This window comes from Thunnus thynnus, chromosome 10 (genome assembly GCF_963924715.1).
Source record: "Thunnus thynnus chromosome 10, fThuThy2.1, whole genome shotgun sequence".
NCBI classification, from domain to species: domain Eukaryota; kingdom Metazoa; phylum Chordata; class Actinopteri; order Scombriformes; family Scombridae; genus Thunnus; species Thunnus thynnus.
The window spans coordinates 8,467,604-8,493,521 of NC_089526.1; the positions used below are offsets into that span (position 1 = coordinate 8,467,604).

Consider the following 25,918-nt stretch of genomic DNA (forward strand, 5'->3'; position numbering starts at 1 on the left):
AGTTACAATAATACTATTAATAATTATTATATTACACAGACAACACATGTGGTCTGACTTTTTTCATTTTTGATTAGATTTTCATTGTTTCAAACAGGTATATGAAAGTACTTGTAAGTTGCATTTATTGTCATTAAAACCTTCAAATGTATATTTATCTACAATTAATAAATAAGATCAGTAATAATACATGAATATATTTCTCATATGATATAGTTATTTTATTTCAGTGTTATAAATTATAATTACACTTGGGTCACCGCTATAAATAAGGTTTTGAGGAAATGTTGGACCTGGAGTAGATTTTGCCTCACAGCAACAACTGAAGTCCATGTTTTGAGCTTCCTCAAAGTGTCAGTCTAACTCAAGCTTGGCCTGTTGTTACCATCTGTGCATATGCACAGTGGGATGTACAGTGAGTATGTGTCCTGTCAGGCCCCCTGAATGACGAGGTAAACTCTGGGGATGTTTATTATGAGAAAACAGTAGATGCTCCGCCACTTCATTGTCCTCGTTATTCCTCCACCCCACTAAAAAAAAAATAAAGACTTCTTCATATGTGTTTTAAATGACACAATGAAACACCAAAGTTGATGGGTTCGGCACCTGGAACAATAAAAATTGTCATAAATTGCTGTTAAATGAAATGTCTGTGAAATCTGTCAGTGTGTGTGTGCTTTGTGCTCCCAAGGGAGGTGTTGAATTCACTGTGAAGATTATTTGTGCATTTTAACCCCATCCATTAAATTCAATTTATTATTCTCCATGTGGTGTTTTCCCACACTAACTGGGTTACAACTTTAATAACAAAAACAAAAACACACACACAGTCTTCCATTTGAGCTTACGCGACAGACTGAGCATGGCATGTGACTTCTAGAGAGATTCGGCATGAATATTTTAGCATTTCCAGTCAGAACGCCTTCTGCCTTTTAATAACACATAGAATAGAGCAACAATATAATCACAAATTTCCAAACACCGGTCTGTAAATAGAAACAATATAACTGTTGTGATAAAAATGGTACCAGAACGATGGAGCATGTATATTTACATGCATAATCATAGTCTAGACGCGCTCTCTGGGTGCCAATCAGGACGGGGTTCGTTCCCCAAGGGCGTGTTGCAGATGAGAACTCACAGGGAGACTCCTGGTATGAGGCCAGGATTAAAACATCCCCCACTCTACCCAATAACATGGATAAAAAACAGCAGCAGGAGGAGAGCAGGATTGCGTGATGCATGAAGGACCAGAGGGTAGGCCCGGGGGGTCTGCCCCCAATCCCCACCCCACCCAGTGGAGAGGCCATAGGATTGGGTGGGAACATGGTTGGGATGGGGACAAGCACTACACAAGGGCCGGCCTCTCAGTGGTGCACCGAGCATGCCAGTGTGTCCAAGAGGTCGTCTGGCTCCATTAAAACGGGTCCGCCGGGAGCCGAGAGCCCCAATCAATAAAAAGCATGGATCTGGGATAGTGTTTCCCCCCTTTCACAAACCTCTTTCTCCCTTGATGTGTTAGTTTTGGTGTGGCTTGTTAGAGGCCTGATTGGTGATGCTGCTGTGCCACATAACCTCTGTGACCCTAAATAAACCTCCTCTGGCTTTGAGCAGGCCTACAGCTGCCTGATGTGGTCACTGCCTATAGCTGAAGGCTGCAATTGTCATTTGTGCTCTTATGTGTGCATGTGTGTGTGTGTGTGTTACAGGATACTTGTGAAATTCAGAGTGAGGTCATGTTACTTGCACATAAAAAACTCAATGATCTTGACCATCTGGTCGTCAGAGTGGTCCCCTTTCTCTTTTTTTTCCCCTGATGAAAGGCTGACTGGCATCTTTGGGGAGATGCTTTGGTTTACTGTGCCGCAGAGACACACACCACTCTCTTTGTCCAACAGCCCATGCAAATATTGCTTCCACCTATGGACAGTATCCGTCTTTCAAAAGGGGACAGGCTTAATAGGCTGTAAAGATATGTCTGAGAATCCCTAAAGGACGTCCCTTTGACTTCCATGGCCAGATGTCCTTTTCAAGACTTTTCTGGTGCCCCGCTGTCACTTGAATGAGGCTTCTGCGAGCACAAAGGGACATGTTGGCTAAGCACCACGTGCTGATACCACAGTGAACGGGCTCACAGGGATGATGTAAGACCTCATGCAAATGATACCACATCTTGTGCTCATAAGCTGACGAGAGCTCTGAAATCGATCAGCTGAACAAGTGAAACAGAAAATGCAGAGGCCACTTTGTGTGTCTGAAAATAGAAACAATATGAATGTTTTAAAATACATTTTTTAAAATACTTGTATTTGTTTATTTGTTTCTCATTTTTGTTTGTTTTTATTTGTTGTAAGTTGTTTTTTTCCCCCACTGTTTTCAAGGGAGAAAGCGAAGAGAGCAGGAGACTGCACATAATGATACAATATCGCAAACAAACAAAACAAAAAATTAAAATAGTTTAAGAAGACAGAGAAAATGTGGGATAGAGAGGCAGTAGTGGAATACGACGGAAAGGAAAGATCATCATCATACATAAAGCAACTGAATGTTTTTTGCAGTTACTTCAGAATCACCAGTATGTTTGTTTTTTTTCTGCAGGTCGACCAACATGCAGAGACCCAGATAATGAGGCCCCTTCCTCCCAAACTCTGCTCCATCTTTGGTCAGCAAAAATAAGTACACCAAGCAAAAAGTGAAGCTCTATGTGCATGTTACTCACCTTTGTTTAAATGCTCTAAGACGAGGCTTAACATAGAGGCTCTCTGTGAAGGAATCAAATACTGCTGATGATTTTAGACAAAGTTTTAAATCCGATTGGGTATGCTTATTGGGTTTTTACAATGCTTGGGGATTTCCTCAGAGAGCAGTGTGATCCACAAGTACACTTGTTAGAAAACTACTGTGTGTCGGTGTGAGACGGCTAAAAGTGTTATCTTATCCTCAGTGCTGGCTGTTTATTAGGGCTGCAACTAGTGATTATTTACATTACCGATTAATCCATCAATTAATTGTTGTTAGTGGTTCTAGAGATGGCAATTTCAGGCTGTTGGCAGTCGGTTGGTCCACCACTTTGGTCCAGACCAAATTATTTCAATGACTATCAGATGGATTGTCATGAAATTTTATACACGCATTCATGGTCCTCAGAGGATGAAGTTTAATGGCTTTAGTGATACCCTAACTTTCCCTAGCTTTTTAAAAGTTTCTCTTCAACAACTAATAGATTGATAGTTGTGAAATTTAGTACAGACATTCATGTCACCCTCAGGCTGAATTTTGAACTTTGGTGACCCCTGACTTTCCATCTAGCGTCAAAAGTAACTAATGACATTCCCATCAGCCTCAGTCCTAATTAGCAAATGTTAGCATGCTAACACGCTAAACTAAGATGGTGAGTATGGTAAACATTATATCCACAAAACATCAGCATGTTAGAATTGTCATTGTGAGCATATTAGCACGCTGATGTTAGCATTCAGCCTAAAGCACCACTGTGCCTGAGTACAGTCTTATAGAGTTGCTAGCATTGCTGTAGACTCTTAATTCTTCTTTTTCTAAATCTATTAATTGTTTAGTCTATTAAATGTGGACCAATAGTTAAAAATGTCAATCACAGATGTCGGAGCCTATAAGGTGACAACCTCAGATTGCTTGTCCTGTCCAAACAACAGTCCAAAACCCAAAGATATCAATAACCAGAGCACAGAAAGAAGGCAGCAAATTCTCACATCTGAGAAGTTAGAATCAGAAAATCTTTGCAAATTTGCTTGATAAAGCATTACTTGATTAAAAAATTATCACTGATCAATTTTCTATTGACTCTTTTATTCAGTTAATCAGCTAATTGTTTCAAAACCTCTGTTTATGTGAACGTGTTTGCAGCAAATCCTTCTGTGTGACAAACAGGTCGACACTTTTTCCATCTTTAAACTCTGTGAGCACACGAACACTCAGACAAATACATTCGCTCCTCACCTGCTGTGACATACGCACATGCATACAAAGCTGTTGACCCACACATACACCCTCTCTCGCCTCATCCTCTAACAACAAACACACAAACAGGGGTGTTGTGACTGGGGGAGCTGGTGTCAGCTGGGAATATGAGTCAGGTAGTATGACTTCATTGCTTTTTACGGGTATTAGGTCATCCCTCTCACTCTCTTTCCCTATTTCCAGACCCCTCCCCTCTCTGTCTCTCTAATCACATTGATGCTGTACAGTGACACGCCTAGTGATGAGTAAGGCTCACCTCACCGCTTGCTTCCCGTATGGTGGTGATCTCACACTCGTCACAGTCAGCTTTGAACTCAAAGAGTCCCGCTGCTCTTCACTTTCTTCTTGGCATCCTTTTCTCATTTTATTGAATGCCTTGCAGACAATGTAACAATCGATTGATTCAGATATTACTTTTTCGTTACACGATGAAAGATTGCATTTTTTAATCTGTAAAATGATTTCGACATGGGATCAGTATTGCACTGTAAAATTATTTCTTGGGTCTCATCTTCATGAAACATATTTTGTTTCTGAATTATGATGCCGCGTTAGAAATAAAAACTCACACACCTAAATGCACATGATGCAGTCCCTCATGCACTTAAAGATTTGTTGATTTCAAGGATGAGGTGTGAAGTAGAGAAGCTTTAACAGCCTCAGTGTCATTGTCAGACATGTATTATCAATGATGGAAAGTAATGGAGTACATTTACACAACTGCTGTACTCAGATACAAATAGAGGTTTACTACTTTATTTCAGTATTTACATTTTATTTTATATTTTTTTATTTTTTACATCTTAATACTCCTATTCCATTATATTTCAAAAAATATTGACCATTTGATGTCTCTGCATTTATTTGCAGCTGTAGTTACTTTGTATATTAAGATTTTATGTATAAAATATATGGTCACTTTAAAAATATGATGCATTTTTATAGATAAACTACACAACAGTATACAAAGTAATTAAAATGATCTACACTTCTACCAACTACAACATTAAAATTACACATAAATACATATGTAATAGTGATACAATAATAAATTGTAAGAGGCCATTCTGTATAATGAGTACTTTAATTTTTGATATTTTAAGTACATTTCGCTCCTTATACTTCTGTAGTAGTAGTAGTTTTGAGTACAGGACTTTTACTTTAATGGCGTATATTTTACAACGTGGTACTTTTACTTAAGTAAAGGGTATTCATATTTCTTCCACCACTGTTAATACATCGACTCTGCTACATTTCAGAGGGAAATACTATGCTTTTTACTTCATACATGTATCTGACAGCTGCATTTAATAGTTACTTTTCAGATAAAGATTTAAAACATGGGATCAATTGCAAAGTTTGATGCATTGTTATCAATTTAACTGTCCAACAGCATAGAAAGTACTTGAATTGTCTCTCTTGTTTTTAATGCTGTGTGGCAAACTCAAAGACAATTTTGCACATTGTACATAATGAAGTTCCTAAAATATGAATAGCTTTTACTTCCAGGTTGACCAGCTGCAACATTAAAATGCTGTATCATGTTAATCCATTAGAGATAATAATCAAATAATATATCAGTATAATTCAGTATAATCATACTTTTATTTTAACTTTTACATTAATACTTAAAGTAAATTTAGATTATAATACTTTTTTTTGAATTTGGCACTTGTATATGTCATTTAAATGTTTATATTGTGATACTGATGCTTTTATAAAAGGATCAGAATATTTCTTCCACCTCAATGTATCATCCAGGTGAATTTGAAGACTGATTTTTTTTTAGACCACATCATCAACAACATCAGACAAATGTGCCCTCTGGTACTTCAGGTACTTTTTGCTGCTTTGGTTCCTCAAATGGGACATAGAGCATCTGTCCCATTTTAAAGGTTACAATTTTGTAGCAAAGCATCAAAGTATGTACACCTTAGTTGGATTATATAATCATTTCTTTAGAGTTACAGTTAACTAATACTGCCCTGAAGGTGCAGTATTAGTACCATAGTTGGCTACAAGTATAATCACACATATATTGTTGGGCCTTGTTTTCATAGAGATCATGATGCCTCTGAGTGACCCACAGTCCTGTTCCATCATTTATGACTGTTATGAATGTAAACAAATCATTTACAGCTCTCTAACATAGGTCATGTAAAATTCATGCTCGGCTGTTACATAATGAGCATATCCACGTAGGGCTCTGTATAAAATATCTCCAGCAGCACACTCCAGTTGTTCTTAATTTGTGTTTTTGTTTGTATTTAGAATGAGTTTGGGATCACAGGGAATTAAAGTGACCGCGCCATTCAACTGGGCCATCTGTACAGCTTGATAGTAGCAGTCGTGCTGGTAGTTGCCTTGAGGAATAGTTGTATGACGTTCCCTGGCAGCCACTTTAATTAAATTATCAATTAATGTGAAACCCAGCTCAGGTCAGTATATCAATCATTGCAAAAGTGGGGTTACAGAGGCCCCTGAAGTCCCTCCAGGGGATCCCGAGTGAAATGAATACAGCTGTTATTTCAGTCATTTCAAGCAACTGACAAGTATATTGATAATAGTTGTGATAACAGGTATCTGAATTGTGATGTGAAATTACAACCATATTTTCTTCAGTAGACAAAAAATGAAATTATGATCTGTGACGAATCTGTTTTTTTTCTCTCTCTCTCCGGCCTTGAGATTACTCATACTCATATTTTATTTATTTTTTTTCCAAAACATCACCTGCCTTCATTAGAAATCCTCAGCAGCTAAAAATAATCTCGATACGAAGCGAACCAAAGCATTAATTATGGTCGCCAGGTGGCGCCTATAGGCTGCATTGTAATTAGCAGAGATTGGCAGTCTAATCAAGTGTGTTGATTTGCAGGTGGCTGTTTGCTGCTGGCTCGACTCGGTGGAGTTCCCCCTTTGCAGTTTCTTCAAAGAAAACCGGACTCAGTGGATGATATAATGATTAACTGGACTGTCGACAGTTTGAAAGGTCAATAATGACCGTGGAAGAGGACACATGTTTCAAACGACTGCAGAAAAGCTTCATTTTTTTCGCCCCCAAAGAAAGCAGGTAAGAAGTTTGGTTTGTCGAGCAAGAATATGTCGCTGTGTAACGACCATGGAAGTGTTTGTATAGATTCTGTTGGGTTCTTCTTGTTTTTAAAGAAAGCAGCCAGGCAGGATGTTGAACTCTCTGACCTTTATGTTGACAGAAATAACCCGCAGGTTTTCATTCAGTGTGTCCGCCAGTGGATGGCGCTTCGTATCTTCTCTGTGCTTGTGAATGACGTGACGTGTGTCTCTGTGCAGCCAAACAGACAGCAGCGCAGGCAGGTGGCGCCAGAGAGGCGCAGTGTGAGAGCTGCAGAATCATTCATGAGGAAAGCAGACAGGGCCATACAGGGATATACACTCAATTTCCGGTTTACTACCCAGCTAAATATGATGAGATCCTGCCTCTATGAAAGTTAAAATCCTCAGCTCAGCAGAGGTGCTGAATCAACTTTATTATCATTTTAGAGGCTTTAGTTTGTTTTACTGTTAAATTGTATCCCTGTCCCTGTAGAGGTGTTTCTAATATTTTGTCCATCCCTTAAATATTAATGAGAATAGTTTGTACTAAGTATATAAATTAGGGATGCAATTTAAGATTATTGTCATTATCAATGAATATGCAGATTATTTTGTCTATGAATCGTTTTGTCATTAAAATATCAGAAAAGAAAGAGAAAAATGCTCCAAGTGACGTTCAGATCCCCCCAAAATGACATTTACAATCATATATGACAAAGAAAAGCATTAAATATCACAATTGAAACATTAGAACGAACAAAAGTTTGGTGTTTTTTGCTTGGAAAATGGATGAAATTATTTATCAATTATCAAAATAGTTGCAGATAAATTTTCTGTCAATCGATTAAGCGATTCAGCTTTAGTCTGAGTCTCTGATTCCAGCTTCTAATGTGAATATTTGCTGATTTCCTTTGGTTTTTTTTACGGTTTTAAAAGGAATATCTTTTTGAATATCTTATCATTTTTGACTGTTCTTTAGACAAAAAATAAAGAACCTTTAACTCTGGAAACCTGATGGACATTTTTATCACATTTTATCAACCAAATGAGTCGATTTAATCAAGAAAATAACCAACATATTTATCATCTTTGGCTCCAGAGGTGAGATTGTTAAACCACTGCATTTCCAGGGGCACACATAAGATTTTTAAACCGACCAAAGTCCCCATCCAACTCAGAAATGTATTTTTCGTCCTGTTACTTGACTTGGATGTTTGAGTTTCACTGTGCAGAGTTTAACACTAGACTGCCGTTTTCACATTTATCTGCTGAAGGGGGAAAGTTTCTCTGCGCTCACCTTCAATCTGAGTTTAAGACGTATGTACCTATACGAGCATGATTTGTGACATCACAACTAGTTTGGAGCCAGTTGTGGTCCAGTATGCAACTTATACAAGTACATACACTGAGAATGGACTTTTCAATATAAAAGACATCTTGTGTCAAGTAGTTTGACATTTGAGACTTGAAATTACAGATATGAGACAAATTATTATTTAGAGCAATTTTTTATGTCCTAAAAAATGTCTGGATGGGACCTTTTAAGTGAAAGTTTAAATATTATGATGTGATAATACTTAATTACAAGCAGAAGTTGTACATTCAAAATGTTATTTCAGTAAAATAAATAAATAAATAAATAAAATTTTCAGTAAAGTGTACTGTAAGAGTAAAAGAAAAGTACTCACCATGCAGGTAAAATGGGCTGTCAGTATTACATTGATATATTATACAATTTTATTATTATTACTGATGCATTAACATGTACAAAACATTTTAATGACTTAGCTGAATGTGATGAAGCTAATATAAATACTGTTGGGTCGTTAAATTTATTTAAAATAATAAAGTAACTATGGCTATCAAATAAATGTAGAGGAGTAAAAAGTACAATACTTACAGATGTGGCCAAAAATATTGGTACCCTTCCACCTTTTTTAAAAAAGCTACATTTTCTCTGTATTAAGTTGAAACTGACAGAAGTATATGGTATCCATCATTCTTTATTTCACATTGAATATAAATGAAACTTTGCTTTTGATGTACAACTTAACTTATTATTACATACAAACATACAATATACAATTAAACAAATGGAAATGGCATGGCCAAAAATATTTGTATCCTTAACTTAATATTTTGTAGCGCAGCCTTTGGAGACAATAACTGCAGTCAAGCGCTTTCTGTATCTCTGAATAAGGTTTCTACACTTCTCCACTGGTAGTTCAGCCCACTCTTCTTGAGCAAAGTGCTCCAATTCTCTCAGGTTTGATGGGTGCTGTCTCCCAACTGCAAGTTTCAGCTCTTTCCAAAGATGTTCAATGGGATTCATCAGGACACATTGCAGGCCACTTAAGAACGGTCCAATGTTTTCTTCTCATCCACTCTTGGGTGCTTTTTGATGTATGTTTGGCTGTGTGACTGGAAACTAAGACACAGGTTTCTGACACTGGGCTGTATGTTTCACTTCAAAATGCCTCGATAGTCTTCTGATTTCATTGTGTTGTGTTCAAAGTAACCCCAAAACATCACTGAGCCTCCTCCATGTTTCACAGAGGTAGGCATGGTGTTCTTTTCTTCGAAGGCTTTATTTTTTTCTTCTGTAAACATAGGGTTGGTGTGATTTACCAAAAAGCTCTAATTTTGTGTCATCTGTCCAAAGCACATTCTCTCAGAAGGAATTTGGCTTGTCAACATGCATTTTGGCAAAGTCCAGTCTGGCTTTTTCGTGTCTCCCTCTTAGAAGTGGGGTCTTCCTGAGTCCTCTACCATGGAGCCCATTTTCATTTCGGCAGCAACGGATGGTGCAACTTGAAACTATTGAACCTTGAACTTGAAGATCAGCTTGGATCTTTTTTGAAGGTTTCCTTGGTTCTTTCTCGACCATTCGAACAATATTTCTGTTCAATCTCGGGCCAATTTTCCTCTTGCGACCATGTCCAGAGATGTTGGCTACAGTTTCATGGGCTTTAAACCTCTTATTAATATTGGCAACAGTGTTTACAGGCACCACAAGCTCTTTGGAAATGGTCTTGTAACCTTTACGTTGACCATTCTTGGCTATTACCTTTTTCTCTAATGTCTTCAGACCACTCTCTAGTTTTCCTTCTGTTTTCCATGTTCAATGTGAAGCACACAGTGGCACAAAACAGCAGAATGAGTAATTTTCTCCTTTTTAAATTGGCTGCATGAGTGATTGAAAACACCTGTGATACTAATTAAAACACAATAGTCTACTTGAAGTATCACTATAAATCAATGATTTCTTACAACAAAGGGTACCAATAATTTTGTCCAGGCTATTTTAGAATGTCTTTGTAGAATAAGCATGAATTCAGTTATTTTCACAACTTTTTGTTTTGTTCCATTGCAAACCAAACATAGACATGCATTGATAATAAAATATCTTTCAGGGTGAACACTGTTCAGGGCGAATGGTGCGTTGTTTTAATAGAATGCAAGGGTACCAATAATTTCGGCCACGTCTGTAAGTAAAATGCTGAGGTCCACTGATCGCAGCCACACTCAGTATTTAGATTTTATAGAGACCACAGGAAATACAGAGTGGATGCGGCACTTACAAAAAGGTGCTGGTGGAAACACCTGGCTCCAGAGGTGCACTATTCCCATGATCACATAATAGATGTTGTGGCCCACAGTGGCTAAGGAATATTTAGCCTGGGTGTGAGTATTGTGTCCCGTCCAGCTTCCTCAATATCCCTCTGGGACAGTTATTTCCTCATGTTGCTGATAGAAGTAAGGAGACAAGCTTCTGATCTTTCCTGATATGTGTTCTGACCCACCCAGGAAAAGAACAGTCCCTCATCAAAGATAACGCATTGTGTTGCTTGTCCCAACATGATAAATTCCACATTGTCAGCACATTGTAAAAAAGTATACAGTGAATTTACATATGACTGAAGGCTGTCATGATCATTTTAAGAATGATTTGCATAGTAAGCAAAACAAAAGCTCATAAAGCAACAATTGTTTGACATGTTACAGAACATGCACTTTGTGCAGAAATGGACGGATCATCAAACTTAAGGAATCAAATGTAGGCACAGTCATATTTTTTTTTTTTTGTTGCTAGCCTTAACTACCCACCAAAGCATATCAGGCTCTTGTGCATTGGATAGAGATATGGTAGCAGCCTTTGCCGATGTGTGAACAATGGTCTCTTGAGCAACAGAGATAACAAGGTGAGATACTGCTATAGAGTTATAGCTGCTGCTGAGCTACAAATCAAACACAGATGTTTACTTGTTAACGTGTTTCTGAGTAACTGACTGTGGAGGTTTGTCAAAAGAAAGCTTAATGCTTTTGTGAACTATTAGATTATACAAATTAGTCACCATAGTGTCGCCACGTTATCTGAAAAGTAATCAAGGCAATGCTATACATCTGTAGAGGAAACGGAGAGAAGGCGATAAGGGAATGAGATGAAAAGGAGAAGCGTTTTTATGTCCTGCAGTGCATGTCAGCTGTTCCTCAGGTTTTGACACTTGAATATAAGGCCTGCTTCACTAGACCCTGTTTACAGTAGCCTACTTGCCTTTTTAAAAAAATTGTAAACATTTTTTTTCATGCTGAAATTCCTCTTGTGTCATTTCTCTTTTTCTCCCAGGACAGCAGTTAAGTCAATAACTCCTGGTGGAGAAATAAAAGCTCTAGGTTGCATAACGGACACGCCTTGTGTTCATTGCTGCCCACTCGGAATGCTGTGAGGGCAGAAAGAGAGAGAGAGAGAGAGAGAAAGACAGGGATTGAGGCGGTGACAGGAAGAAAGCTGGCTGCTAATGCACTGTTCAGTACTTGTCTCGTCTGGTGAGTTGCATCACAGTCTGTCATGCCTGCTCCTGTCTTTGCCCTTGATGAGTGCATCTGGGATCCAGACTCCTGCATACTGTTTGTAAGAGAGACAACTGAAGACTCGAGTGCATTGGTAACAGTTTATTAGCAGTTCATTGTTTACCACTTAAATTTGCCACATTACGTCTTTTTAAGCAGCATCCAAATAATCTAATTTAATTTACCACCTTTTTATTTCAAAGTACAGACAAGTATATTGGATATTCAGAGCAGAGATTCAACAGGTGTTAATACAAAACTGTGCAAATTACTGGAAATTTTACAGCTGAAAAGACTTGATTAATTCAGAAAATGTATTGGCATCCTTTTTTTTTGTTAATCAATACATTTTTTGTGATTTGCTGGTACAGTGCCAGCTTCTTTACTGGGACTGTTTTCTATTTTTCTCTGTTACATACCGCTGTAAATGAAATATCTTTGGGATGTGCACTGTTGGTCAAACAAAAAAGCAATCTGAAGAAGTCATCTAGGGCTCTGACATTTTATAAAAACACGATTATGAAACTGATAATGAAGTTAGTTAGTTGCAGCCCCAGAAAAAGCCTTTTGTCTTGTCTGTTTCAACTTTATGGTTTGTGAATAAAGTTCTTTGCCTTGCAGCTGAAATGTTTTGATCTGCTAGTCCTTTGCCCGTAGAAAAAGCTGCTAAAATTGCAAACTAACGAGTAGTGAGGTATAATGCGGGCATGACCTCACGTGCCATTAAGCAGAGTGTTGAAACCATGAGTCCTCTGTTGATGAGCCACTGGCAGAGTTCTATAATGTGGGGAAAAAACGTCAGGTATCATTCATTCATACTTCAGGGCTCTAGGTTACGTCATATCTGAGTATGCCTGTTTCAACTTGATAGCATTTGTGGTGAAATGTCATTATTGTTTAGGCAAACAGCACAAGAAAAGGAAAATAAGTATTAAGTCTGAGAAAAGCTTCTGAAGAGAGATGTTAGGGCTACCAGCCAAGTATTCTTGTCTTGGTGTGACCTCCATAGAAACACAAGGGCTGCAAAACCTGAAATGGGAGAGATGAAGAAAGAGAAAGCAGGGAGAGGTAGAGAGGAGGAGGAGGCTGAACAAGTGAGCTGTTTGTAAGGGGGGCGTGTGACGCAGAGAGGGTTCAGACACTGACGGCTCCTTTCCACTGGAAGGCCACACTGAAGCCAGGATACTCCCTTAGCTACTGGGCCTGCCCCATGCCCAAAAACAGAGCTGCTGTCTTGCCCCTTGTTTAACCACATGCGCACACACAGACACACACACACACACACACACATGAATAGACTAGCTTCCATTTCCATGGTGAGGAGATACATACACACACATACACACACACACACAGGCACACACAGAAAATGTCTTTTTCCCCTGCATCAGAACTTGATTGGACCTGTGATGCCATTAACTCCACCCCGAGCAAATAAATAAGACCAGAATCAACTTGATGTTGAGAGTCAGACTTTTTAGACTTAGAAGATGGCTTGTGGGAATTATTCCATCATTTGCTGGGAATATAATATCAAAGGTTTGTGGACTTTTTCCTCCTCGGATTTGGTGGAGGACCGTGTTGACAGGATATTTTTCTGCCACGGATAACACCAGAACTCCACTATGAGGTGATGAATGATTTATATATACTTTTCTTATTTATCATGCTATGTGTGTTTGTGTGTGCCAAGGTTATCTTGTTCCCCATCTAAAGCGGTGAGGATTTTCTGTTTGCTCTATAAAATTAAAACAGAAATTCCTCTCCCGTTTATTTGCTACAGAGTAGGCTGTCAGAGGCATTTTCAACCAGAAAAGTGGGATAAGAATGTATTCTGCATAGCAGCAAGGGCAGGGTGAGATCCACACATTCACACACTTTCACCCACCTGGGAGCTGTTGAGTATCATCAGTGTCACTGCGTTTTATTGACAGACCACTTGCACCAGTCGCTGAGGTCAGTCTGTCTGCGCCGGCTCTGTCTGAGTGAAATGAGAAAGGAAAAGATAGGGCAAGTGCAGGGAGAGATAAAGCTCAGCAGCTGCTCCGTCAGTGTATGCGCACACACACACACAATCTGTCTAGCCTGACTCCTCCTCGCTGCCCCACCCTCCCCTCTCGTACTCCCACCCCCTCTCTCCCTCTTCAGCGGTAGGTACATGTGCAGTGAGCAACAGCTAGGAAAGCAGTTCAGGGCACGAGCCAAAGGCGCACACACCCACCAGAAGAGAGCAAGACTACATTATTCAGCGGATCCTCTTCTCTACGCTCTTCAGGGTACGGCACACACACTCATAGAAGCTCACACACACTCACAGCAGTAGATAAACTTCTAGAAAGGACCAGAACACTCTCTTTTACGTCAGAAGGCTACAGTTGAGAGGTTCTCCCACAACTGAGGTAAGGTTCAGAAAGTCTATTGAGATTTTTGTCTCCCTGTGAAAGTTTTTATGGATGGTTACACTGACAGACTGTGGTAGTGTTGTGCAAATGAAATGGTCATAATATAGTGCTTGTTTAACTTGTTCAGGCAAAGCTATTTTCCTTTTGGCAGGGAGTGGTGTGAAATAACTTTAGTAACTTAAAAAGTTGTAGCTCATTTTAATGCAAGCTGTTGAAAAAGTGAAAAGTGGAACATCAGACAGACCTGTTAACGCTAAGCACATTTTTGGGAGCTTAAATTGATGCTTAATTTATTCAAAGTTAGTTGAGAGAGTACTTGTGACTGTATGGGTTGGCTCCTTGTGGGCGTGTGCACGCATCATATGAATGCATGTGTGCGCCATCCCACCCACATGGGCGTGTGTGCGTGCACGTTTGGTGATGGGCGGTGAGGGGATGGATGGCAAAGTTTGGTGTGTCCACCCACTGCTGAACCAAAGTGGAGTAGGCTTTCCCGCCATTTGATGGGAAAGGGCTCTTTAGGTTGTAAGTGGAGCAGCTGCTGAGAAGTAAAGTAGTTCTTAAGTCACACCTGTTTGGCCACAGTTGCATATATGTTTATTGATATTGCCCGAGGCATCAAGGCTCTCCTTTTGAGTGATTTATGGGATTCATAGCTTGTAATGTTTGCTTACATTTGTAATGTTCGAGGCATATTCTGTTAAAACTTTAATAAATGCTTATTTTATTTTTTTTCTTTATATTCAAACATACCCTAAAATTTGACATCAGAAAATTCAGGATTGCATCTTCAGTGACAAAACCTTTTAACACAGTGCTTCCTTATTAATTTCACTGCTTCCACACATCTAAACAACCACAAAGTGAATATATGTACTTATCAGGGCATCCTGCAGTATTTGTTTATATTATGAGTCAACACTTTGGTATTTTGAACAGTGGCGGTGTGAGTGGTTGTGGGCGACGCTGATCAGTCACCGAGTAGAAGCAATTAGAAGCTTTTTTTTTTTGTGGTTTGGCTCCATTTTACCAAAAAGAGCAGAGACAGATTAAAATGTTTTTATTAATCTTGGTGTCCCTGGTTGCGGCTACTTCTTTTAAGAATAATTAAAAAACATTTAATTACCTTTACGAGTAAGCTGAAGGTGGGAGTGGTGTTGTGGGAAATATGTTTGCTTAAGAGCGAACTGCTCAAACTACTGCATCAATTTAATGGAGCCAGAGGAGAGAACAGCAAAGTGTATGTTATTATAGTGTGTTACATAATGAAAATACCAGTGTGATTAAGGAGTGTTATAAGAAACAATAGAAGTGGGAATGATGGCAAGGAAAGGTCAGGGAAACTGTTAAACTGTCCTTTTTATAAAATAATATTTTGTATCCAACTAACCTAAAGTTCTAAAAAACAAACATTTCTGTATACAAGCTGTGCTTCTTTTAACTTCACACAATGCAAATACAGTGGAGGAAAGCTATCGAATAAGGTTTTTCAAATGTGCTCACCGGCTATGGAAAAGTATCCTGGAGTACATGATTATACAGAACTTTGAGCAGACCCAGCACTGAAGGCTGGCTGCCCAGACAAGAATCAGGCTGATGCAAGACTGGAACATTTCTTCAGTGTAAACGCCATTATTAAAGTTTAATGTGTGATTAAGCCCATGATTTGGTGCACTGCGTTTCCAGGGAAGGCAGCCCAGATACTGTCGTTTTTTCTTCAACTCTCTTTTCTTTGTCTTCCTCCACCACAGCCATTGACTCACCCCCTCTGCACCTCTTGCTGAGCCATTATTACCATGGAAACCCCGAGCCAGAAACGCACCAGCCGTGGTGTCGCCTCCGTCTCCCCGGCCCGCATCACCAGGCTTCAGGAGAAGGAGGACCTTTGCAACCTCAATGACCGACTGGCTGTCTACATCGACAAGGTGCGCTCCCTGGAGGTGGAGAACGCCGGGCTGCGGCTGCGCATCACTGAGTCAGAGTCCTCGGTCAGCCGTGACCTGACGGGCATGAAGGTTGCCTATGAGACAGAGCTGGCTGATGCTCGTAAGACCCTGGACCAGGTGGCCAAGGAGCGAGCACGCCTGCAGCTGGAGCTGGGAAAGATCAGGGAGGAGCACAAGGAGCTCAAAGCCAGGTAGGAGGAGCATGTGGGAGGTGGAGCTTGAATGGGAGGGGCTTTGTTACAATCGTGATCTAACAAAGTGGCATATTTGTATATGTTATCACGTTTATATAACATATTATACATATAACAGGTAGTTAGTATTTATTTAGCATCTCTCAACTTTTCATTTCTGTTTAAGCATTGAAAAATGCACTTGAATACAACAGTATTCCATGCAGTTGTACTTCAAAGTCAGCAGAACCACCAGGAGGCATCCATTAATCTTCAAATTTAGTTGCGATATTGATGACAGAATGTTCATTTGGTGACGTCTTGTTCCTTTGTGGGGGAATTCCCGGCTACTTTGGCAAGTGATCCTACAGTAACTTGGGAACGTTGCTGCGCTCTGATGCATGAGACTTATTTTTACATTATAGGACAATAATGTTTTCCTCTGTGGCACAGTATGAAATGATAAGTCAGATAAATCATCCTTTTGAGAAGCAGAGTTAAGCTGATAAGATAAGAGCATATACTATATGTGACATCATTTATACAGTATTATTATGGCATTATGTTACGTCCCTGTACTGTGGCACATTAGCCAGCACAGATTTGTTCTTGCATTTGTGTTCTTTTTAAATTATTCCAGAGCCATCAGCCCTTCAGTCATGAGTTTGACATTTCCTCATTTTAATCATAATCTGTTTCCAAAACATCTCATAGCAGTAGTTAAGGAAGCACTGAACATGTGGATCTAAATGCTGGAATTTTACCTTTGAGCCGTTATGCCTCCAGCTCACACCTATTGTTGTTCACTATGACTGAGATGGTGCAACAGCCTAATTTTCTACAAGGAATGTGGTGGGAAGTGACCCAACATTTGCAGATCACATTCCTGGTGATTACGTTTGGATGACTCGTCGGTTAGCAAGCACAGCTATGTCACTTTAAGCCTCTGGGGATGTTGGAAATGTCACACCTCCAGCCAAACACGCTCCACCTTAAACACACAGCCGGCTCTGTTAAGATAGAATTACTGCCTTAATGACAGAATATCTTTCATCACAGCGTTTGAGACAACTCTGGCTGGGGCTGCTTAAAGCCGTAAGTGATAACTTAGCAACAATATTGGCACTCCGGACAGAAGCTTAGAATTCACATCTGCAATCTGTTGCACTTGGATGTCAATAAACAATTGTGCTATTCCTGGTGCATCCAGATCACAGTGGATCGAGAAATATGTGGAGTATATACATTCTAATAATCATATATTCATTATTAACAAAAATAAATTGTTGCCTACAAGTATACTATCAAATACGAGGTGATAAAAATGAATCTTTTACTAGGGGAAAGTCACATTGAAGTCATAAAAGTCACTTTGAGTTATAAACAAATGTGTGTGTGTGTGTGTGTGTGTGTGTGTGTGTGTGTGTGTGTGTGTGTGAGAGGGGATGGACGGTAGTAAATGATTGACTTTAGGTAGTGTGAGTTCATAGCTGTTACAGCAATCATATTACTTTCGCTATCTCTTTTAAGACACTTCCAAAATGCATGCATTTCATCTCTCACCTGTGTTTGGAGTCTCACCAGCACATTGACACAGTTTGTTGACAGTGTTATCCTGAGCTGCGATTCCAACTACGTAGGTGAATTTCTGTGGAACAGACTACTGCCGACAGCCTCAGTCGGTGGTGGCATTCCAAAGAATGCGTCAATGTCTTGGCACCATTCAGCCGGGGTTAGAGGGGTTGGAGAAAATCAAACCACCAAACACAGGGCATTTGTACTCTCGCAGTTCTACTGGTTTACTTAACATGTCAGACTACATGTGCTCCTTTAGAGTCTGCAGAGATACCCTCTTTAGAATATAGAAGAGCAACAGAATATAGAGATATAACATTCAACACATTCCTTTAAAAAACAAAACAGACTGGATTTCAACAGTGTTTTCAGTCTTGAAACAGCAGTGGAAACATGTATGGCAGAGAGTGCTTCCCTCCGGTGAGCGCTATTGTGTTCTTGTCAGTAGGTTGACGTTTTTATCAAATCTGGACTATGAAACAGAGGGTGTGGCTCAGCGCTACGTGTGAAAAAAAGATTCATTCAAATAGTAAAATTCAGCATGAAATCTGTCTTTGATGTGGACGTTTGTATCCCGCAGGCATTTCTTTGGGTGTGTTCATTGTGTCAGCAGTGACGATGTCCCGAGCCCATCAATTTATGATTTGTTGATTTCCTCTTACTGGATGTTGGTTGAGGGTGTTGACTTTATTGTGAGCTTCGGGTGAAAGGCGATGTGTAAATTCTAAGTGTTGAGACAGTAGTATTATATTAAATTTTGCACTCATTGCCACAGTATCCCCTGTGTCACAGTGCTTCTTGTAATTCCCCAGCTAGAGAAGTAGCAACGGCTCCCACCGCAATATTGTTTTCCAAAGGAAGCCAATCTTTTGACGCATGTGTGGTGGAAAAGAATAACTCAGTCCAGACTGGGCCGGCTTTATCTGTTATACTTTAGTCGGCGTGTTTGGTGTTTGGTTGCCATGGTGCTCTGGGAGTCTTGGCACAGCCGTGTGACGGGGTGGTGACTCAGAGGTTTTTCATGGCCTCTCAAATGGGCTGACTGTGGACTCACTGTATCCCTCTGTAACGGGAAGTCATGTTTATTAATACACACTGACGGGCTGCTTTGACTGGCTGCTGGAGCTGAGTCTCAGGTGACGACAGCAGCAACAGACGGTGGTGCAGCAAACACGAGACTATGTCTCACAATATATTGACTTTTTCTTTGTGTTGTCTTTGGTTATTACTGCCAAGTTTGACAGAACACACAGCAACAGGTGGGGCCATAGGTGCGGTTCAGTTGACTGGACACACCTGTTTAGCCCAAAGGCATGACACTGCGTCTCTCCACACTCAAGTCTTTGTATGCATAACTACTACAGAGAACACATGCTCTCCCCCCTGAGGCAAAACCTCAAGCTGTTGGGCTACCATGCCAACCATTCTCCCTACAGCACTATCTGACTCATAAATAATTTAAAACTGTAGAAAAAAATACACATAAATTGCAAAAGCAGGTGTGAGTGGAATGTGGTCTTGTAAAAGGAAGTCTAAACTGGGTGCCAAATATACAATTTGGTTTAAAAAAGAAAAAAAAAGAAAAAAAAATAGGTCAGAAAAGTGCTAAATATCATCCCCTGAGCTACAGCAGGAGCCACAGAACTGTGTTCACAGGTTTGTCTGCCTTGTTTAGTCATGTTTCCTTTAATACTGAAATAGTGAGGCTGTCTGGTGTCTCGTGCCCAGTCTAACCACCAGCTAAGCCGCTGGCTATGAAAGATGAGCCTTTGTGGGGGAACTGGCTCTTTAGTGTCACTAGCAGGACTCGTTCTCCACACCCTTCCTTTACGCTTAATCCCGGAAGATAAATGGATTTTCATGAGAACTTCATCCTACACATCTAGTTTTCATGGCAGTGTATTCTGTCTTTTACAACGACGTGCTCATATGTAAACTATATTAATGCAATAGGGATGTTTAATATTTCACTTTCATTAAGTTCGGGGACTAGACAGATTTTAAAAAATGGTCAATATCGATGCTGCAGAGGCAGAGATATCCAGACTACATTTCAAATTGAGCAACTTGATCATGTCTTTCACTCGCCCCGTCAACTCCTAAATGCCTACTTCTTACAAATACACCTCTTTTTAAACACACCCTGATGTCATTGTCAGGGGCTATTTTTTCAGACTGACAGAAAGCTCCCTCCTGAGCCACAGAAGACATTACACAGAGGTTTTCATGCTGAGTAGTACTTATGGTGAGTAAATTAAACTTTGTGTAAAATTGGTGGAGTTCTCCTTAAACATATTATCATCTCTGGCCTGCGTGTGTCTGTATACCTATTGCACAAGCTGTCTAAAATCAAAAGATAACACCCCTTATAATAGATACTGTAAAATACTGAAATCTGAACTGCTGCTTTTGGTCACAGTTTTACAATAAAGATGAGACTCAACTGGAGGAGCCAACAGCCAAGCCCTTTTGCGGATGATCTACTTTGAATACATAAAAGCAGGGATTTATCTCAGCCCTGCTTTGCCCTGCCTGTCGGCACGGTGCGTTTTAGGGTGTGGCAGCAGGTAGGTGAGGCTGTCAGATATTTTATCCCAGTCAGTCTGTTGGAACAATGTCTTTATAAGATAGATCTAATGATCGCTGTTGCAGACACAACGTGGCAGAACATGTTCTGGTGCAGCACAGAAATAAACTCAATATAATACAAAGATCCAGTAGATTTTGAATTGGAAAAGCAGGTTAGGCTTCAACAATGGGATTCTCAGTGGAGCGCTAAACCCAAAAATCCAGTGAGCATGTTCCAAAAAAAATATGAAAAGGTAGCACATCTTAAATTTCCTAGTCAAGGAGGACTAAAAATACTAACATTTCACTCGTTTATTTGGCTCACGTCAAACGTTTCGGCACAGAGAATTTGAAGTAAATAGGTTCTAGTCAATTTTCTAATGCAACATTCATGGACTGCAATGTTGAACATTAGTTGTGGCATTCACAACTATCAGAGAACACAGCAGGAAGTGTCCTTATCATCATATTCCCAGCACATTGTTATTTCCTTGAGTTGGAATATTTTGCTTCTACCATTTGCTTTTGTTATGCATATCTCTCATTAAAAATGACTCATGTGTTTTTGCAGTTTGGGAATGATGTCACTTATTTGTTTGTTTTGCTTATGATGATCAACCTCAATTCTCTTTGCATTTGGTTAAGTGTTCATTTCCCTATCAACTAAATTTCATCATAATAGCCCATTTAAATGTAAAGCTCTATTCTGACCTTTACATGTGACTATCCGGAGACTTAATTCTCCTCATACAGCATGTGACACATTTTTGTCATATAGAGCAACACAGTAGGAACTGGCTTTCATGGTACAAAGAAAAAAAAGACGTTGCATACTAAGCAACGCATACAGATACAATAAACAGAGGCGTTTAATTGTCGAACCAGCCTGTGTTCTGTGAGGAAAAATGGAAGGTGAAAGGAGAAGTGAGATGGAGATGTAGAGGTGGATGTCAGAAGTCTGACATTAGTCATAGCTTGAGTTTCAGTGAGTAAAGTTTCTATATTTATCATAAGGGAAATTTTAAACATGTCTCCAAGGTAACACATTATACATCCGTGCTACTATTGGGCCATGTTATGGATAACAGGTGGACTCATTCAAGCTGCAGATAAAACATTTATCTTCAAAGTCTCTTCCTAAAATGGACAAGAGCCGGCACTCCACTTCTGATGATGCCGTTAAGCCTCAAATGCAAATGCCTTTGCTGTTTTGTCTTTTTTTTTTTTTTCTTTGAGTAGACTGGTGAACAGTCACATCATTATACTGTCTCTTTAGTTCATAAACGATTGGGAAAGTACCTCTGACTGCATTGACAGCTGTCAATATACAGTATTTAGTCAGCTCAGACTACATGAAAAGTTTTAGTTTTGCTAAGAGACCCCTCATTGTAATTAACAAGAAACCAGTTTGAAGTATATAACAAAAGAATGAATTCTAAAATAGAAATAAAATATATAAATTAAAAATATTATATTTAGAAAATTCCTGAAAACAAGTAAAGTAAACCCAATTACTTCATTTAAAAAAATATATATATTTAAAATGCACAACATCTTGGTTGTTACAACCAAAAATGTCAATTTATTTGAAGGAACAAAATACAAGCAAAAAATGTTCTTTAGGTTCTGCAGATAAAATGTATGTTATAGCTACAGAATAAAATTATACTGTAAGAATCTTCCTCCTAACATCTAAAAGACTTAATTTTGCACACTTAATGAAGAATTAATGACTGTTACTGGGTCAGTGTAATTAATGGGACGAAAAATGAAGCTTGCCAGGTTGCTGTGAGTCTGATATATCATAGTTTATCAGTCAAAAATACTCCCCTCGCCTGGTATCTCTGGAGTACACAGAGCACTCATGACAGCTCAAAGTCTGACCACTTCATTCATGATTAACTGCATCATCGTAATAGTGTCAACATCCATAAGAAAACATCTGCGGTTTGCATTAATCCCTCAATGTCAACAATTGTTGCACAAATCGACCTTTTTTCGCTGCAGACATTTTGACTTGTCGAAGTAGGAAAAGCACAGGTGGAACTAATAACATTAACGAGGGCTCCACTTCATGTAAAGTGCCCTAGAAAGTCATGCTAGTGAGCCAGCATGAACAATACCAGGACCCTGAAACCGGCATCATTAATGTTATTACACCTATGCTTCTCCTGTGAAAAAAAAGGTCTATTTCTTTCTCAAAAGCATCTGCCTCATTGTCATTGCCATCTGCCCAACTCTAAATACGGACTAAAAATTAAAATTTGACAAATTGAAAGAAACAAACTGCATTTGCTTTCCAGAACATTAACGTTTCATAGATTAAATTAAAGCTCAGCATCATGAGCCCAAAACAAGCAGCAGACCACTGTCCACCAGCAGCGGGTGATGTCATCGTGCTACTATGCTACCACTATACTACATCTCATGTCGTTTGATCACAGTCACCTCTGTTCTTCTGGCTGCCTCAGGGGGGAAACCCTGTGTTCCCCTACGATGATCTCAGCTTGTATTATGTGACAGCCAGCAATTGTCTGTCACATTGAGTCACGCCAGGGCAGATAAGGGCTCAGAAAAGAGTGCATGATTTTGGGTGTCATCCAGCAGTCGAGTAAATTGGATCACATTGCTCTCACTAACATTGTCACGACATTGAAGGCACTCTCTCCGATGTCGAAGTGCTTTGCATATGAGAGTGATAAATAAGATGTCTAAATGATCTTAAAGGGATTTATTAATCATTCTTGGGGGAGTTTTTCGTACTCAACACATTCCACGTTACGCAGCAGCAGCAGCTGCAAAATTACCCACATTCAACCTGGAATACTGACAAAGCTAAAAAGTGATTGCATAAAAAGTAAAGGAGTAATGCACATGTTTTTTTTCCACAGTGTGAAAAATAAGAAAGCTAAAATTCATACTCATTAATATAGAAGAGCTGCAACTAATTATTATTTTCATTAAGAATTTATCTATTGATTATCTTCTTGATTAATTCATTTTTGCCATTAAAAAGTCAAAAAAAATTTGCTCATCACATTTCCCAGAGGCCAAGGTTGTGTTTTTAAATAATACATCTTCACTTCTCATCTTCTACCGACCCATTTTTGGATGATCGGCTAATCGTTTCACCTGTAGAGCAGATTATTTTATTTTAAGAGCTGCTTATTTTTTGTCTGACCCTCACCTGCCTCTAATATAATTGACTTATTATGCAGAGGTTTTGTTGCTTAAGGGCACACAGTTTGTAGCTGCAGCATACAAAACACAAGCATGTCTTGTTTCTTGTTTGTTTCTTTGAGCGGACATCCTATAGATTTATAGTCTGTAGGTGCTATGAGGCCTAGTGAGAGTATGGATGGTCTGGTGACTATTTGTTCTCTTTGCCTCTAACAGAATACTTTGCAATGGCAAACAGATGTGGCAGGCCTGTAAATGTGCTGGATGGCTGCTGTGTGGAGCCAACTCTGTCGGTTTATTGGTGTGCGAGTAATGAGAGAGTTAGCCTTGGACTTCAGCGGACCAGAACTTGGTACCGAGTGGAGGTTTTGGCAGGCTGCTCTACGTGTGTGTGTGTGTGTGTGTGTGCGTGTGTGTGTGTGTGTGTGTGTTAGTGGAGTTTATAGAAGTAGAGTTTCCATAGAGCCCTGAGAGCTAGCCAAGCCCTCGATGACTCACTTGCACATGGACAGGGTAAATCACTTTAAGATGGTGGGACTCCACTTTTATTCTTTCTGACTCTCTCTCTCTCTCTCTCTCTCTCTCTCTCAGCATAAGGACCTTCATACTGGGAATTGGGCAAAGTGGGTGCACTGTAACCTCAACCATTCCCATTCCATCTGGTTAGTTATGTAACAATTGATCCATTTCCAGACCTGGAAATCAGTTTGAACTGAATAGGATGTTTGGAGTAGTTCTACTATATAATCTAAACAGAACACTGAGTTCGTAATGGAGCTCTTTCAACTTTCAATCAGTCCCTGACAGATGAGTCACATGTTCTGCATTAACTATTGCTCTTGTTTATTAGGAAAGAAAATGTGACGAGGAGCCAAGGTTTAACATCTTGATGTGATTCCTCATCAGTTATAGTAAAAATCTTTTGTTGTGATTGGAGACGCTGGCTACTATCTGAAAATTATCTTTTTAAATCTGTATCACCTGTATTTAGTATTTGAGGATTTGCACTGCTCTGCTATTTTACTGTTGTGTAAATGTCTTTTGTTATGGACTGTTGAAATTATGTTTTTCATCTTTTAAAACCTTTAAAGTCTTCCCACACGCACACTCTTCTGGCACAGCAAGTATTTGGAAAATAGTTTGTGTGTTTGTTTTTTTTTTTTTTTACTTGTTGCCAGATGGGTGGGGTTTGCCACAGAGCAGGACACAGAGTGCCAGACTTTAGACAATCGCAGGAAAGCATGGAAAAGTCAGCGCAGCGTCATTTTCAGTATTTTACAACTCGCCTGACACTAGGTGAATTGTCCATTTGTCCTGGACGTTTGGTGTTAGACCAAGTCTCTCTCTCTGTTATCTGCCGCATACTCACCAGTGACCTCTCCTGTCTTTCCTGTACGTCGATGATCGATGCCAGTCCGTTCTGGCACTTCGCGTGAGAGAACCCAATCGTCAGGCTTGCCCCACGACCGCAACTTGGTTATACTCCAAGCGCCAAATCCTTTTTCCCTCTGTAAGCTAGCGCAAGCAAAAGAATGCTGACCAAAACTTATCACAGTGTCATAAACTCCACATGGCTTTTGTTTAACATTTGCAGCACTCTGTTTCCTACCCCTGGAGTTTTCATTGTAACTCAGTGCAGCTGAGGAGAGTGCGGTGCCTCATGGGAGAGGAGGCCAGCACACAATCTGTTGTAACTATATGGAACATAAGTGAGGGTGGCGATACACCATCCAGTCTTCTTGTTAATGACAACGACAATGAAACTCTCCCAGCAATAGGATACAAATTGAGACACTCTGAATAATGTGAAATGGCAATTTAAGAAGTATAATTACAGCACGCTGTGTGTGAAATAGGCAAGAGTGCCACTTCTTATTGACACAAGCCTTTTGTGGCAGAAAGATATTCTTATGTATTTAAAGCAAAAGTGCTGAGGCGATGCAGTTAACCTGTTATCAAAAGGATGTTTTGAAAGTTTTTTAATGCCTGCAGGCTCACCAAGGTGTGAGTCAGCGGATATTTTGAGAGCTGATTAAGTCGTTCACCAGTAATGGATGTTGGTCAGGAAACAGGAAGTATACTGTAGTAACCATTAACATGAACGTCTTTTCAAAATTTATCAGTAATGTTCCTTATCTTCACTGCAGCGTTC

The 25,918-nt window shown here is 39.6% G+C and overlaps 1 protein-coding gene across 4 annotated transcripts in view; it reads left to right on the forward strand.

Annotated features, from left to right (window-relative positions):
- The first annotated feature begins 6,858 nt into the window (after positions 1-6,858).
- LOC137190977 (lamin-A-like) overlaps positions 6,859-25,918 on the forward strand; it is a 40,758-nt gene continuing 21,698 nt past the window's right edge. Inside the window, exons 1-2 of one of the 4 annotated variants that reach the window (XM_067600745.1) lie at positions 6,859-7,069; positions 16,076-16,461. In XM_067600745.1, coding sequence (XP_067456846.1) covers positions 16,121-16,461 — 341 coding nt within the window. In that variant the 5' untranslated portion in view covers positions 6,859-7,069; positions 16,076-16,120. Of the gene's footprint in view, positions 7,070-13,412; positions 13,553-14,064; positions 14,322-16,075; positions 16,462-25,918 lie in introns of those variants that run through there. The other 3 variants (XM_067600746.1, XM_067600743.1, XM_067600744.1) reach the window with 3 other exon arrangements.